Below are 16,202 nucleotides of genomic sequence, written 5' to 3' on the forward strand. Positions count from 1 at the left end.
CTTCTTGGAGAGGTGGATTTACTACAGCGATGGAAAAACCCCTTCCGTCCATGTGGGAAGCATCTATGCTACATTGGCACAGCTGCACTGCTGTAGTGTAGACATGGGGGTTTGCACCAATGTATCTAGAGAAGTTGATGGCCACTGATTGCAGAATCCCAAGCATAGACAAGACCTAAATGCTCTGCCTTTTGAAATGGGCTGTGTTGCAAAGAAGAACAAATGCCTGGGATTAAATTATGATGATCAAGTGTATTTTTGCAGCAATCAATGGGAGACGTAGTGACACCACTTCAGTCTATGCCTCCTTTATTTTCTCTCTCTCTCACAAATTGTTGGTGTTGCTACAATGGAAAATTAGATCTCTCAGTGGAACTGCAAGGTACTGTGGCTCTGCGTGTGCTAAAATCCTTAAATTATTTCTGCTGCATGCATCCTGTTGTGAGAGAGAGATGAGCTCATCTGAGCACAGCCCTAGGAGCCAGAAACAGCTGCATTTAGTCCCAGCTCTAGCATCAAATCCCACTCTGCGGTCTTGGGTAAATCACTTAACCTCTCTGCTTCAGTGTTTCCATATGCAAAATGGAGCTGCCCAATTCCCAAGTGAGATGTGAGGACAGATTCATTCAGGGGAAGTGCTATGTAGGTTCTAAGTAACGTTAGGCTGGCGGTGTGTGTTTTTAAATATTAATGTGGAGAAGAAAATGTAAAAAAGAATTGATGTATATAAACCTACTAAGTGAAGTGACATCTCCTAAAGCGTGTGCTGTTACGCAACCTGGAATTCTGCAAATGCTGTGTTTCTATTGGGGCTAGTTTAATTTATTAATATTTTCATTGCTACTTCCCCTTTACGTTCCTTCAGGGCAGCAATTTGTGTCTATGACTAAGGGCTCATATAAACCCACAAGTTGTATGGAGCTAATAATGCCAGTATAGTAAAGTGGTACAAACCCCCTAGCATGGATGGAGTTATACTGGTATAAAAGTGCTTTTATATCAGTATAACTATTCCCATATGGGAAGAGGAATAAACTCTACCAGTTTAAGGCACTTGTGATGCATATAGCAATTTCCTTCAATATCTTTGGGAGATCTTATTGAATTAAGTTTCAGTAGATTTGGACTCCATTGTATTGTAAATGCAAAATTTATATGTGGATGTGGGATTGTATACAAATTGTCTAGGAGGAAGACATGACCAGTGTAAACTCTGGGAAGTGTTATGAGCTTCAGAGGACTATTTTAAACAATGAAGACAAGAAGGAATTTTTGGGACAAACAAAGTTAAGTGGGTTTCCTAGAAAACACCTGGAGGGAAGTGAATGAAAATTCCCACCTCCAGACTCAACCTTTTGAAGCTACTCCCTGAGGAGAGCGCCATTGTCTGACTGATTAGCTATTCATAGGCTCTGAAGATCAAAAACCCACAGTGCACTGAAAGCTGTTATGATCTTGTAGCCACAGAAAAACTCCTGTGTGCAGTTTGAAGGGCTGATCACCTATCAGAGCCCTTGCTGGAATTGGAGGTAATCTCTGGCAAGCTATTAGCATGTGTGTAGGTTTTTTGTCTAACTTCTAGGCACTGTAGAAATGCCTAATAGAGCTGACCCTAGTCCCAAACTGTTTACATTCTAACTGGAACATCTCAATGCTTCTGGTCTCACTTTTCCTCCAACGAAGCAAAGTTGAAGAGCCAGAGTGATTATTTCTATCAGAGTCAGAAAAATTAGCAATGGAAAAGACTTACTAGGTCACTCCTAGAGAACTGGTGCAGGAATGTTCTCTACAATATCCTCCAGTCCAGACTTTTTAAAATGACTCAAGAGATGGTACTTCCACTACTTCCCTTAGGTGATCATTCCCCAATCGTACAGAACTTGTAGCTCAGTGATCTCCCCTGGTATTCAGCCTACATTTTGCTTCACTTAATTACATCCCATTTTTCCTAACCTGAGCCCTCATTCTGTGGAGCAAACTAAATAATTCCTCCTCCTCTTATGTAGCTTAATCCTAGAGGCGGGGTGGAGAAAAGGTGGCTCTAAACCAGAGGTCTCAAACACGCGGCCCACAGGCTGCCCCGCAAGATTATTTTCTGCGGCCTGCAAGCTCCTCGCGGTCCCTCTGTCCTCCCCCAGTGTTTACCTACAGCGGCTCTGGCCCGGCGCGCACTGGGGGCAGGGCAGGCTGCCTGCCTGCCCTGCCCCGAGGCTGCTCCGGGAAGCAGAAAGAAAGTAGGGGGAGAGAGGCGCAGGGGTGTGTGTTGCTGTTGCTTCAGGCACCGCTCCCAGCAGTTCCCCGTTCCCAGCCAATGGGAGATGTGGGGGGTGGTGCCTGAAGCAACTGCAACACACACCCTGTGTTCTTGCTCCCCCACGTTCCAGCCGCTTCCCGGAGCGGAGCAGCGAGGGGGCAGGGCAGGCAGGCAGGCAGGCAGGGAGCCTGCCCTGCCCCTGGTGTGCGCTGGGCCAGCCTGCCCCCTAGCCCCTCCAGCAGTCAACCCCCCTGCCCTGAGCCTCTTGCCGCATCCTGCACCCTGACCCTCTCCCACACCCCTCCTGCACCCCAACCCACTGCTCTGAGCCCCCTGCCGCACCCTGACCCCCTGCCATACCCTGCACCCTGACCCCCTGCCCTGAATCCCCGTGCCACACCCCTCCTGCACCCCTTGGGGACAGGGAGGGGGTGGAGTTGGGGTGGGGATTTTGGGGAAGGGGTTGGTAGGGGAGCAGGGAAGGGGTGGGAAGAGGCGGGGCAGGGGAGGGGCTTCATGGAAGAGGTAGAGTGGGGATGGGGCTGAGGGCGGCGGGGAGGAGGTGTTAGTAATGTGGCCCTTGGGCCAATGTATTAGTCCTCGTGGCCCTCATGGTCATTTGAGTTTGAGACCCCAATCTAAACCTCCCTTGATTGTGGGCAGGCCTCCAGCACAAGCTAACAGCAGCTTCAGGACTGATTTAACAGCTAGACCAGAATTCTGCCCTGACCCTGCCTCTTCTGTCATACTTCCTCCTTAGCCCCTGCTGGCTGAGGGAATCAGGGAAGATTGGGGTAAATCCAGTCATGCCAGCTAAGGATTCCTGTATTCCAGGTGAATCCTCGGCCACCTCTTTAGCACAGTTTTTAGGGACATTTCTTGCTGCCCTGGATGCACAAAGTGAGCTTTGTGGTGGGATTCATAATCTGACCTTTGATGTTAGTTATCCTATCAGAGTTTTCCCCAGGGCTCTTACCCACGAGTGATGGTCACTAAGGGGAGGAGTGGTGGGGTTTGCTGGCATTGCCAGCTCATTCTCGGGTGGGAGAATGTGCATTAATATTCAGTTGCAGTAGAAAAGTCTGAAGTTGGTCTGCTAGTTGCCCTAGACTTGTTTACAGTCTGTGGTTTCTCTGCAAATAACTTCCTTAAAACTAATCTTGCTAGATCTGGTTCATTGGACAAGCTTGGTTAGAGTGCTATGAAATGACAAATTGATTCAAACAGAGTCATTACCCTGCTTTTCTACTATGTATAGTTAATCAGAATCAGCAGCATTTGGTACATCTTCACGCTTGGTAGTACCTGGCTCTACTGTTTGTAACAGGGCAACTCATCCAGAGGAGAAATGGAAAGTAAGAGCTTTATAAAGCATTTGGGGGAAAAATTAGAAGCACAGGTATGCTCAGTTACCTATGGACTCCACATGGGCCAATATTTTAGCAGCTCATACAAAGTAACGCTATACATAAAGTGTCCGATGTGAATCATGTTAAAGCACAATGGTTTTTTCTTTCCTATTTAAAACCTCTTTCCTTTCCTGCCCCCCATCGAAACAGAGAAGTAGAAAAATTGCATAACTAGTCAGATTTTTTTTTTAAAGGCAGCAAGTGGAAGTGTATGTGCAAAAACACTGACTTGTGCACAAATGAGTATCTAGATGTTTAACGGCCCATTTGCGTGCACGGCTATGACAACTGTGCTCACGCAAATGTTGGCCTGCAAATATGTACGTATTGTTGAGGGCTGGGTTAAACCTCATTTAAACTGTTGTGATCTCCACCCCTCATGTAATATAGCTTTGAGAGACAGCTGAGCCGTCCTGCCTAAGACTAAATGGGATACGTGAGCCCGCCCAGTAACACTGACCATCTGGGCGGTGCGCTCCACAGCTCATTTCCCTTGGGTAAGTGTGTGTGGATGGAATAGTGAGACAGACAGCGGCCTAGCAAGCAGTGGGTAACACAATCCTGGGAAAAGCTGAGAGAGAAAGCGTGTGCCGTTGGGGAGGTGCCAGCTGAAAGAAGTTTGGTGCTGTGAGCAAGGACACTGTCTTTTGTTGTTTGGTTCCTCCTGTTTTCAGGCAACCATACTTTGTGCGTTCCATGTAATTAAACACGATTGCCTCAAAGGTACTCGACTCCATCCTTCAATTCTCCCCCCCTACCAGAACAAACTTCAGGGTTGAACTTTGACTAGAAGCTCAGGTCAAAAGTGGTAACAATATTTTTGTGCCTGGACCTTCCTCCTTTTTACCATTAGAAACCTGCTTCAAGAAACATTATATAAAAGCTTTAACCAGGATTTTGTCAGCAAGTGACTATGATGCAGGAGTCTAGAATATGTCCCACCCCATCCCTGTAGTAAAATAAGCAGGAGGAAATAAAGCAGGTGCTTCAATATTATTTTCTGTTGGTTTTGAGAGATCACATTTGTTTTCCAAAGTACATGCATAGTAGTTGTGTTCTATAGGCATACAGCACTCTTAGTGCAGCATAGAAAGGGAATGAAATACATTTGCACCTTACCAGGAGGTTGAGAGCCAGCTTGGTTTTCTGGAAGCAGTCAATGAACTCAGCCTCTGTTGGAGGCCTGGCTCTAAGAGTCAGTACCCCCTCTGAAAAGAAGTTGAGAAGAAAGATTATTTGAGCAAAGCATGCTTTCAAATTTACAATGAATTAAAGTAATTGGTTTTAACGACAAGGTGTTATTTGGCTCATTGGATTTCAGGAGCCCTAGCAGGGCAGCACATACATAATAAAGACACAGCGAACATCTTTTCTCCATGCTGCAATCTTTGCTTACTAAGCTGGAGTTATAGAATGGTGCTGAATGTATTGTTATGTCACTGAACCTGAACTTGAAGGCTTCAGGAAGTCGCCAATTTGTGCCTGCTTAGATTTCCTCCCAAGTCATTAACTGAGCCCTCTTGTTCACCCACTTGCGTATTATGCTGGTTGATTGACTATACCTGCTGGCGCTTTCTTCTTGCTCTTCTTCCCTTTCTTCCGCTGGTTCAGCTGTTTGAATGCCTCTGCTGCTTTCTGAAGCCGGGCAACAAACATCTCAATATCATCCAGAGTGCAGTTCAGGATTTGCTGTGAATGGAGCAAAGAGACAAAAATGCTGAACCCAGGGCAAAAGAGCGGCTACTGCATCAGACTTAGGAGCCCAAGCACTGAAGTATAACTTCCACCAGGGCCTCAGTCCCAGGGTCTAGTGATCACTTCCTTAGAGCCTCTGGAGGGGCTGTTTATCAAGGCATGAAATAAAGTGGAATTGACCTTTTTCCAACAGTGTGATTTCCAGGCACAAAATTCTGTGTTTAGGCACTTCTTTTCTACTGCATCTATCAGTGTGGTATCTGGCCGACTGCATGGCAACTGGAAAAAATAAACTGCATGAATAGCATCTCTGGGCCTAATCTGGGCACTCTTTTCCATATCAAGTTAGTACCTCATTCTTTGTAAAGTCCCAACTACTCAATGAGTAAGGCAAGTACAAATGGCACAATCTGACCTATGCATCATCTTCTCTCTTGTCCATCTCCTCTTGGTGGGTATTTAGGTGCCTGTTTTAAATGATTAAATTGCATACAATTTGTCCATGAAGGACAAATTTCTTCCCTTTCTCCCCATATCGCTTTGCCTGTTATGGATGCCCAACTCCTGCTACCAACCGTTTCTTTTTCAATCTTCTGTGCTAAGATCGCTCGGGACTCTTCATGCTCCTGGGAGCTGGAGCTGGGTCGTTCAAATTCTGCCAAGCAAGCAAATGGCAGGGTGTTAACAATCAAAAGGATGAAAACAGGGGTGCACTCCCAACAAATAATAAAGGCATTGTACCCAACTGAGTGATAAAACTTGATTGGGTTTTGCATGTTAATTTATGCTGGGTTACAAAAATTTGTCTATGGGAATGCAGAGAACATTCAGCTAGGAGATCAACAGTGCTAATTAAGCCATTCAGAGGTGTAGCACCTGTCTGCAATATCTGTGTATTGATTTGTCAGCTTGCAAATTCAAACAGTGCATGAATCATAGGAAACAATAGCCAGTTAGTTGTAGCTACTGAAGCCACATCCTCAGCTGTAGCTCCATTGACTTCACTGTTACTTGACTGGTCTGCTGGAGATCAAACCTGTAGTCTCTTGACACCTGTGAGCAACATAATGTGAGCTGCCACATGCACTCTTAGGTCAAGGTTGATTGAAATACACATCCACACCATCCATCAGCAGAAGCTTCTATTGTCACATGGGCAAAAGATCAAAAATACAAGGGATGGTAAGACTGAAGAAAAGAAAAGACACAAATAAATGCAAAGGCTAGTCTGCTAGTCCCAGTGTGCCAGGATTTCTGCTTGACTGATATTTTATACATGCTTGTACAAAGATCAGAGGAGCTCTGTGCAGACTTGTATGTGCTGCCTCAAGATGTAATTCTGTTTAACTTGCAAAAGCTCACTCTGGAGTAAATAAAAACAAAGACACAGGTAGTCCGTAGGCTTTCAGATGACAGACTGGTCAATGACATATCAGTATTTCAGAATAAGTAGTTTCTGGGTCAGCTTTTTTGTTTAAAAGAATAATGACTAAGTTCAGGAAACAAGAGTTCAAAGTCTCAGAAGGCTCCTTTAGCAAGTGCCATAGGAGTTCAGACAGATTCACAGAATATATAATATGAGAGTACTGGGAGATTGTTTTGGCAGAGAACCACAAAAACTGCCTGCATGTCATCCCTAATTGAAGGGATTAGGTGACTAGTTTGGACAGGTGTTCTAGAGAAAGCACTGAATTATGTCTTAATGGTGAACTGGTTCAGTGAGGCATCTACATTCAAGATATTGTACTGTCCCACTGATACATGCCGGACTCCATTTTATCTGGACACGGTCCCTGAACTTTAGCAGTGCCTGTTGATGTAGTGGACAGATTCCGAGAATTCCATAAAGCATTTGGAATGTACTGTGAAGAGCAGAGTCAAGGGTGTGTGGGTCGTGGCCATTTTATGACAAAGATGTGCACCAGAAGTGTTGCCTATGAAAATACAAGAGGCTTAACTCTAAAATGTCCAGCCCTGTACAATGCATCTCCAGTACTAAGTGGGCCCCAGGGTGTTACTGTAAAGCAAATAATTAACAAGCATGTTCAGTGGGAGACCTAGCAGTGCATTGTCTAGTGTCTGTACACCACTGTCCTTGGGTGGATAGAATGGCAGACCTGCTCAGGTGTGACTATCTTGCCCTCCAGTGGCTGCAACCTCTGTTGTGTAAAACCCTAATAACAGCTGTTAAAGATCCTGCTTCAGGTGAAGGGACCAGAGCTTGTATTTCTGGAGAAGGTGCACAGTTCTGTCCTCATCTATGAAGGTAGGAAAAGACATACACTTGACTATGCTGTGTGATGTAGCTGGTGACTATAATCCAGATTGGCCATGGAACAGTCCGTCTGACCATGACGTGAAGGGGTAAAGTTAGCAAGGAGAGTTTAGACATAGCTGTGCTTGTGGCTGGGGAGGGGATACCAAGCTTCTCAGTGAAATTGGTATTGGAAAAAATAATAAGGAAAAGCAGCAAAGAGTCCTGTGGCACCTTATAGACTAGCAGACGTCTGTTAGTCTATAAGGTGCCACAGAACTCTTTGCTGCTTTTACAGATCTAGGCTAACACGGCTACCCCTCTGATACTATAGTAAAGGAAGCAATTTGTGGAACCAGAAACAAAATGCCACTAAATGCTCTTCAGATCCTGCCTAATGGGACTACATCATAGACATTATTAGGTAGAGGGGTGGGGAAACCACAGAGATCAGTTTCACGCCAAGAATATAATGAATGATAAAAACAATCTTCCTTGGCATTTTTGAAGTCCCATTGAAATATCTCATTGAAAGAAACTGTCCCAGAAGAGGTCGGTTGCTAACATATTCCAAAGTCTTGTCTTTGCAATCTGTGGCCAGTGCCAACTATTTAGGATTTTGAGCTGTGGCCCCTTTGCATGTGGCAGTCTGCCAGCATGCATGTTTGCCAGTTTGTAATGAGCTAGTGATCTCTACAGTTTAAGGACCCATTGACATCAGTGATCTCTGCATGAGCAGACTGCTGCACACACTGACTTAATCCACCTGCATAGAGCTCTTTGCAGGATTGAGGCCTATGTCTTCACAGTGGTCTATCCAGCTAGTCATGTATCTGAGGATTACACCTGGGAAGCAAAGGGGACGCAGCTGGCTGGAGTCACATTACCGCAATGAAGTCAGCTAAATGAGAAATGTAGCATAATAAAAGATTATGTCTTGGGCCTATCATTGTGCTCCTTGGAGTGGAAGATGGATCAGGTTGGTGGTGTGGAGAGTGATAGACAACCTCTGTTTAAGCTATAGCTTGGATGGTATTTTCTGGTCTTGTGCTGCTTGGTTTGCTATGGAACAGCAGCAGCAGGTTATTTGTATTTTCAGCTCCAGTTTGCTCATGTGTATCCGGTCGTGGTTTTGAATCCTGAACAGAGTGCTCTCTGTGATGACAGTACTTCTATGAAATGTGACAGCAGCATGATGTATGGTTACTGCTCCTGGGGCTACATTTGTAAGTTCTATGTTTCTGTGCATATCTTGGGACACCAACACCAGCTACATCATCCAAGCGTGTAATTTACATATTTGAGCTGAGAGAGCTGGAAAAAAATATACCAGAATAGCTTAGGATCATAGAAATGAGAGCTGGAAAAGACCTAGTTTACCATGTAATGGAGATAGTAATGCTTTCTTTTTCTGTCTTGTCTATTTTGATTGTAAAGCTCTCTGGGACAGGTACTGTCTCTTAATGAGTGTTTATACAGCATCTGTCACAATGAGACTCTGATATTGATTGAAGCCACTAGGTACTGCAATTATACAAGTAATAAATATTATTTTCCTTTTTATCCTGGAGATGTTTCTGAATCCAGGAACAAGACATTCTAAATCCAGTATGTACAGTGTGTACATCAGTTGCTTAAAAAATTAATCAAATTTCTATCTTCTAATCCAAGCTGCGTATTATTTTCATTATGCAAAGCTGATTCTAAAATACTGTTTCTTTACACAGGAGAGCAGATCAACTGTTTGTCCTCTACTGTCCATCACTGGGAAAGAGTATTTTGTCTCCTCAGGACCTTGATAAATTGGAGAATTGGTCAGCGATGAAATTCAATAAAGATAAGTACAAAGTACTACACTTACGGTATGTCTACACTATCCGCTGGATCGGCGGGCAGCGATCGATCCAGCGGGGGTCGATTTATTGCAATAAATCGACCCCCAAGCACTCTCCCGCCGACTCCTGTACACCACCACCATGAGAGGCGCAGGCAGAGTCAACGGGGGAGTGACAGCACACTCACCGCAGTGAAAACACCGCGGCGAGGAAGTCTAAATATGTCAACTTCAGCTACGTTATTCACATAGCTGAAGTTGCATAACTTAGATCGATTCCCCTCCCTCCCCCGTCCCCCCCAGTGTAGACTAGGCCTTAGGAAGAAAAAGTCAAATGCTGAGCTACAAAATGGGGAATAACTGTCTAAGTAGTATTGCAGAAAGGATTTGGGAGATATAATGGATCACAGATTGAATGAGTCAACAATGTGATGCAGTTGTGAAAATGGTAAATATCATGCTGGGATGTCCGAAAAGAAGTGTCATATATATGACATGGAAGGTAATTGACCTGCTCTACTTGTTATGTCCATTTTTTGGGTGCCAAACTTTAGAAAGATGTGGGCAAATTGGAGAGAGTCCAGAGGAGAGCAACAAAAATGATAAAAGATTTAGAAAACCTGATTTATGAGGAAAGGCTGAAAATACAGGGTATATTTAGTCTTCAGAAAAGAAGTCTGGGAAAAGAACCCTCAGGCTGTCATAAAAAGGACGATGATAGATTGTTCTCTCTGTCCTCTGAAGGTAGGCTAAGGAGTAATCCTCTTAGTCTGCAGCAAGGAGATTTAGGTTAGGTATTAGGAAAAACCTTCTAACTACACCTCTACCCCGATAGAATGTGACCTGATACAACGTGAATTCAGATATAATGCAGTAAAGCAGCACTCCGGGGGGGCGGGGCTGCGCACTCTGGCGGCTCAAAGCAAGTTCGATATAACACAGTTTCACCTATAACATAAGATGTTTTGACTCCCGAGGACATAGTGGGGTAGAGGTGTATAAGGATAGTTAAGTACTGGAATAGGTTTTCAAGGGAGGTTGTAGAATCCTCGTCATTGGGGTTTTTAAGAACAGGTTAGAAAAACGCCTGTGAAGGTTGGACTAGTTTTACTTGATTCTCTCTCAGCACATAGGGGATGGACTGTGTGACCTCTCAAGGTCCCTTCCAGCCCTACCTTTCTACAACTTTGTGTGCAGTAGAAGCTTTGTTATCCAGTGTGTTGGGGGTGCCAGTAAGCAAAAAATTCTGGTTAACTAAGAGAGAGGGAATTTGGATGCGGGAAGGTGCTCAGGGCCAGGGTTTGGGGCACGGAACATGTGCTCTGGGAGGGAGTTTGGGTACAGCAAGGGGGTTCAGGGCTGGAGGTTAAGGTGCGGGAGGTGGCACGGGCTTTGGGAACTTCTTTCTGAGAGGAAAATAAACGTCTTCCTGATCAAAGTGAAACGAAATATCAGGCCTAATGAAGGAAGGATGGTCTTGTGTGTAAGGCACTAGCCTGGTACTTAGGAGACCTTAGTTCTATCCCAGGCTCTGCTGCAGACCCCCTGTAGGATCTTGGGCCAGTCACTTAGTCTCTCTGGGTGAAGTCCTGGCTCTACTGAGTCTTTAATACATATTAATACTTGAATACATAATACAAATGATTATAAAATGACCTCAAAAGCAGCTTCCAGGCCTTTGATTCATTGAGCCCACTCACACTGGTCAGGTTACCAGTTGCTAGCCTGGCAGGTAGAAATATGCACAGTTGGTTGCATTTTTGAAATGCATAAACAAAGGGTGTTTGTTTTCCAGTTCTATGGAGACCACTTTGAAACTCTGTGAAATGACATTTGCTTTCTCGTGTTATGACATCAGACCCAAAATGAGTTCAGGATATTTTTAGAGGTCCAGGATGGGAGTCAGCCTGCGTAACTGTTTGCATTAGTCACATATTCATATTACAGAGCCACTGAAGGACTCCAGTACCTGGTTCATTATGCTCTGGTGGGGGAGCCACCCGGTTCCTGTGGTTCATCGATGAGCCTCGCATCTCGTGCTGGATAGGGATAGGAGCTGGCCCTTGAGACGGTGGGAGTATAGATTGTCGCTGCTTTATTTTCTCTTGGTTTACTCTGCAGGGTAAAGAATACAAAAGCAATTAATCCTACCACCAATAGCAACCTTTCCTGTTCTCAAGAGAGTGCCCAGTTAGAGCAGGGAAGGGAAACTCAGTCTGTGTTGTTTTGTTTTGCCTGAAATTCACCCTTGTGCACAGGGCTTGTGCAATGTTGCACCAGTGGATAGGCCATCGGCAGTGAGGATCAAACCTGATATGTCTGGATCTTAACACGTGAGTGTCTCTCTGCTGCTTGAGCTAAAAGACCCACTCCGTTAGGCCTGGTCTACACGGGGAGAGGGGATGCAATGTGCATTTCTGGTAAGTTTCTATGATAAAAGAACATTAGATGTTAATGGATTACATTGACTTCCCTCCTGTTTGGTCTATAGCAGTGGTTCTCAAACAGGGGTACCCCCTGGGGGTACACAGAGATCTTCCAGGGGTACATCAACTCATCTAGATATTTGCCTAGTTTTACAACAAGCTACATAAAAAGCACTAGGGAAGTCAGTAAAAACTACAATTTCATACAGACAATAACTTGTTTATACTGTTCTATATACTACACACTGAAATGCAAGTGGAATATATATATTGTCAATGATTTATTTTATAATTATGGTAAAAATGAGAAAGTCAGCAATTTGTCAGGAATAGTGTGCTGTGACACTTTTTTGTATTTCTATGTCTGATTTGGTAAGCAAGTCCTTTTTAAGTGAAGTGAAACTTGGGGGGTATGCAAGACCAATCAAACTCCTGAAAGGGGTACAGTAGTCTAGAAAGGCTGAGAGCCACTGGTCTGTAGGGATCACACTTTCAGAAAAGGCTGACTCATATTGGTGTAGGCAGTTTCACCTGGTGTCTTGAAGCAGAAGAATATTTTATGATGCTAGTGGGATTCCTCGTGTGGAGCGGAGAATAAACTAGAGCCCCCTATTGTATCACAGCAGCCAGAATATCATTTGTGATTCACCAAAGAGTATTGCTGTAAAAGTTACCAAATGGCATTTGGACAGAAGGTAGCGGAATCCTGGTGAAACAAGAACATTTATCTATCAAAGTGCCTGCAGTTCCCATTTCCAGACAGTGAAAAGAGGGATAAACTTTGAAGAAATTCAGACCCTTTGTAAATTGCAATGGAACTGAGTCAGCTTACACCAGGTCTGACTTTAGCCTTTTACCTGTGTCCTCCCAAACACTTTAACTGTAGATGGACCTAAAGCAGAGCATCTAATTCAGGGGTAGGCAACCTATGGCATGCGTGCCGAAGGCAGCACACAAGCTGATTTTCAGTGGCACTCAGACTGCCCAGGTCCTGGCCACTAGTCTGGGAGGCTCTGCATTTTAATTTAATTTTAAATTAAGCTTCTTAAACATTTTTAAAACCTTATTTACTTATATACAACAATAATTTAGTTTATATATTATAGATTTATGGAAAGAGACCTTCTAAAAACATTAAAATGTATTACTGGCACGCAAAACCTTAAATTAGAGTGAATAAATGAAGACTCGGCACACCAATTCTGAAAGGATGCCGACCCCTGATCTAAATCAAAGCCCTTTGAGGGTGTGTGTGTGTGTGTGTTTGTTTGTTTTAAACGGAGGTATGTGATAAACGTGAATTGCTTTATTTGAACCTCTCCTTTTAGTTCATTTCTGGGTTAGATCCAAAACCAGGAGGGAGCCTATTTTCCTGCTCTCATTCAGATGTGACAAAATCTCCCAAGAATAGTGTGCAAGATTTCACTGCCAACAAACTCCAACTCTCATTTGACCTGGAACCCTAATCTCAAATCCCAGCCTGACTGTAACCTGTCTCTGGATTCAAACTGATCCAGGACAGCCTTGTCTGCCTTTGTGTTCTGTTTTCTATGTAGCTGATGAGAGCAGGGGGCATTTGTTCCCATCTGTCTGCAGCACTTACTTGAGCGTCTGCGGCCGTATCTTCTTTCCCTGCTTGTGATCGGCGAGTGCACTTTCTATGTCCTCGTGGACCATCTCCGCCTCAAACACAAAACAGTGATCTCATAAAGGCTTTGCTTTGAATGAACTGGAGGATGTAGGTGGCATGATGGGGAAATAGCTGGCTGAGAATGTCACCGGCTACGTGCTCATATTGCATTACAAGTCAACTCAGCACTTGGCAGTTTCACTGTGTAGTGCTCTCACTGCCTCTATCTGAGCAGCCAGTGTGAATACTGGTGCAGGTGAAAGGATCCGGTTCTCAAGCAGGTGAACTAGTTTCAAGTGACTAGCTATGAAGCAGCAGGATTTGGGCAGTCTTGGACATCGTATGTCCTAGGATTTCAGCCACTAGTGTCTGTGCAAACCGCTAGGGTAGTTACATGCTTACGCAGGTGATTTGCACCTTTTGATTTGGAACTAGGATACAAATTGTGTTGCCCTAGGGTAAACTGAGCTTACGCTAGAGGTTTGTATTAGTGCAGCTGAAGGCACTGCTACTGCTCACTGGCAGCTGCAGTTAGTGGGGCTGAAATCTCCACATAGATAAGGAGAGCACTTCCTGACTGCACTCCTGACTGTGTGCCTGATGACAAAGCTACACAGGTGCATGCTGGCTCTCTGGAAGAGGAAGGGATAGGATTGCAAGAGGCAACTGAGGGTCCAGAATGGACAGGGGTGCAGGGAAAACCTCCCAGTAATTCCAGATATATTGACATAATTCTCTTGCGTTCCAGTTGCACTAACTTCAGTGGATCTGCACCAATTTACACTGCTATGACTGAGAAGGGGATCTCCAGCAGCAGTAAATGACAGGCCAGGCGTTGCAGTTAAGGCAGGCAGAATGCTCTCCAGTCCTACCCGCTAAAAGGAGTGATGGGAAGCATTGCTGCTGTAATTCGTACTCTGGTGAAATGTCTCTGCTCTTAGTCTGTTAGACAGGGTGGAATGAAAGGCAATGATCAATATAAACTACCCTTGCATGACAACATTCATTGCTCTGCATGCGCTTCACCCTTACTTGAGCCAGCTTAGGATAAGCTCATGCAGACTGTGCGTCTGTGCATCCAGTCTGCATTTGCTCCCACACATGGAGGCTTGCACCGTCATTTGCGCCCACAGTTCTGGTTTGGTTTTTTCTCTTGACATGCCCAAGCAGGGGGAAGGTTTGGAAATCTAGCCCCAAGCAGCAGTGACTTCTGCCGCCTAGAGCTCCTCTCGCTTTCCCTCCCTGCTCACCTCCACCTCGTCGCAGTTGAAGAAGTGGATATCGGGCTTGTGCTGCTCGGAGTCCTGGCACACCAGCAGGAGGATGGAGGTGTAGCGCATCTGATTCAGCACAGTTTGGCAGAGCTGGACCGTTGGCAGGGGAAAGTCCTCCAGCTCCTCCTGTAAGACAATGGGCAGGGCATCATGCAAACAGGAGTGGTGTTAAAATAGCCCCTCGCCATCCCCGGCATTGCCTCATGCAGTCACTGCTGCAAATAGGAGGAGACCTCACAGGACAGGTGCCTCCCGGCGGTCCATGTCCCCACAGTTCTGTGTCTGATACTGAAGACCGTCCCATCAATGTTTGGGGAAGACAAATGAGCCTTGGAACTAGAGACCAACTAGAAGGAGGTGGAGTTTCCCACCGTGCTTTCTGGGGATGAGGTCCCAGAGCACAGGCTGCTTCTTGGGCTTGCAACACAGCACATTGATATTGGTGCTACAGAGGTCACCTCGTTGCTGTGCTCCACCTGCAGCAGTGAACTAGCAGTGTTGGGCTTGCGGCAACACAGGCAAATGGGGCTGGGTTGGGAGCACCAAGAGGAAGGATGCTGTTGTGATTAAGGCACTGGACTGGGACTTGGGACAACTGGGCTTTGTTCTTGGCTTTGTCACATGCTCCCTGGGTAACCTTGGGCAAGTGTGTCCATGCCTCAGTTCCCTGTTATTAAATGGGATAATAAGACCTTCCGCCCACCTTTTGGCTTGGCTATTTAGCTTGTACACCCTTGGGGGCAGGAAGAGTGGTGTGTGTGTGTGTGTGTGTGTGTGTGTATCAATCTCTGTTGGGGGCTCCTAGAGCTACAGAAATACAAATCGTTAACAACTATGAATTCCACCCAAACCATTTTGTGAAATCCTGACTGGACCCGTCAATCTCCCTTAGCCTGTCACTTCCACTGAGGTCTGACTTATCGTTCACCCCTGAGTGTAGCAGCAAGGAGCTGAGAGTTTGGTTAATTAGTTCAGTCCCACCTTGCTGTGCACTCAAACTCTAGAGAAACCCTTCTGTCCTTTGGTTAAAATCAGCCAGTCCCTGTTGTGGTTTTTTGTATCAATTCTTCCCAGTTTAGTAGTCCTGGAAAAGCATGTTACCCCTCCTCAGCCAGCTGGAAAGTGGCATACTTTTGAATGCAGTCTATTGCCCATTTTGCATCTTGCCTTGGAGGAGAAAGTTCATGACCTACCTGTGACTCGCAGTCTAGCAGTCGAATGGACTTGTCATTCACTTGCAACAGCATCTCCTGGGCCCAGATCTTCTCTTTAGAGTTGAGCTGCATCAGCTTCCTGATGGCGTCATCCACTGTCACACTGGCTTCACTTTTATCCATGATGAATGTGGCTAAGTGCTGTGGGGGCAGTGGGGAGAACACACACAGGAGAGGTGTCAGGCTAATAAGAGTGAGGGTGACCTCAAGTC

The 16,202-nt window shown here is 45.2% G+C and overlaps 1 protein-coding gene across 2 annotated transcripts in view; it reads right to left on the bottom strand.

Moving 5' to 3' along the window:
• Positions 1 to 16,202, bottom strand: part of EPS8L2 (EPS8 like 2) — a 116,660-nt gene that overhangs the window by 17,654 nt on the left and 82,804 nt on the right. For both annotated transcript variants that reach the window (XM_030560679.1, XM_030560680.1), the window contains exons 5-11: positions 15,970 to 16,131; positions 14,753 to 14,902; positions 13,476 to 13,555; positions 11,416 to 11,561; positions 5,934 to 6,013; positions 5,226 to 5,352; positions 4,783 to 4,871 (exon numbers count right to left, since the gene is read on the bottom strand). In XM_030560679.1, coding sequence (XP_030416539.1) covers positions 4,783 to 4,871; positions 5,226 to 5,352; positions 5,934 to 6,013; positions 11,416 to 11,561; positions 13,476 to 13,555; positions 14,753 to 14,902; positions 15,970 to 16,131 — 834 coding nt within the window. The remainder of the gene's footprint in view (positions 1 to 4,782; positions 4,872 to 5,225; positions 5,353 to 5,933; positions 6,014 to 11,415; positions 11,562 to 13,475; positions 13,556 to 14,752; positions 14,903 to 15,969; positions 16,132 to 16,202) is intronic.

The sequence above is a fragment of the Gopherus evgoodei genome, chromosome 4 (genome assembly GCF_007399415.2).
Source record: "Gopherus evgoodei ecotype Sinaloan lineage chromosome 4, rGopEvg1_v1.p, whole genome shotgun sequence".
NCBI lineage: Eukaryota > Metazoa > Chordata > Testudines > Testudinidae > Gopherus > Gopherus evgoodei.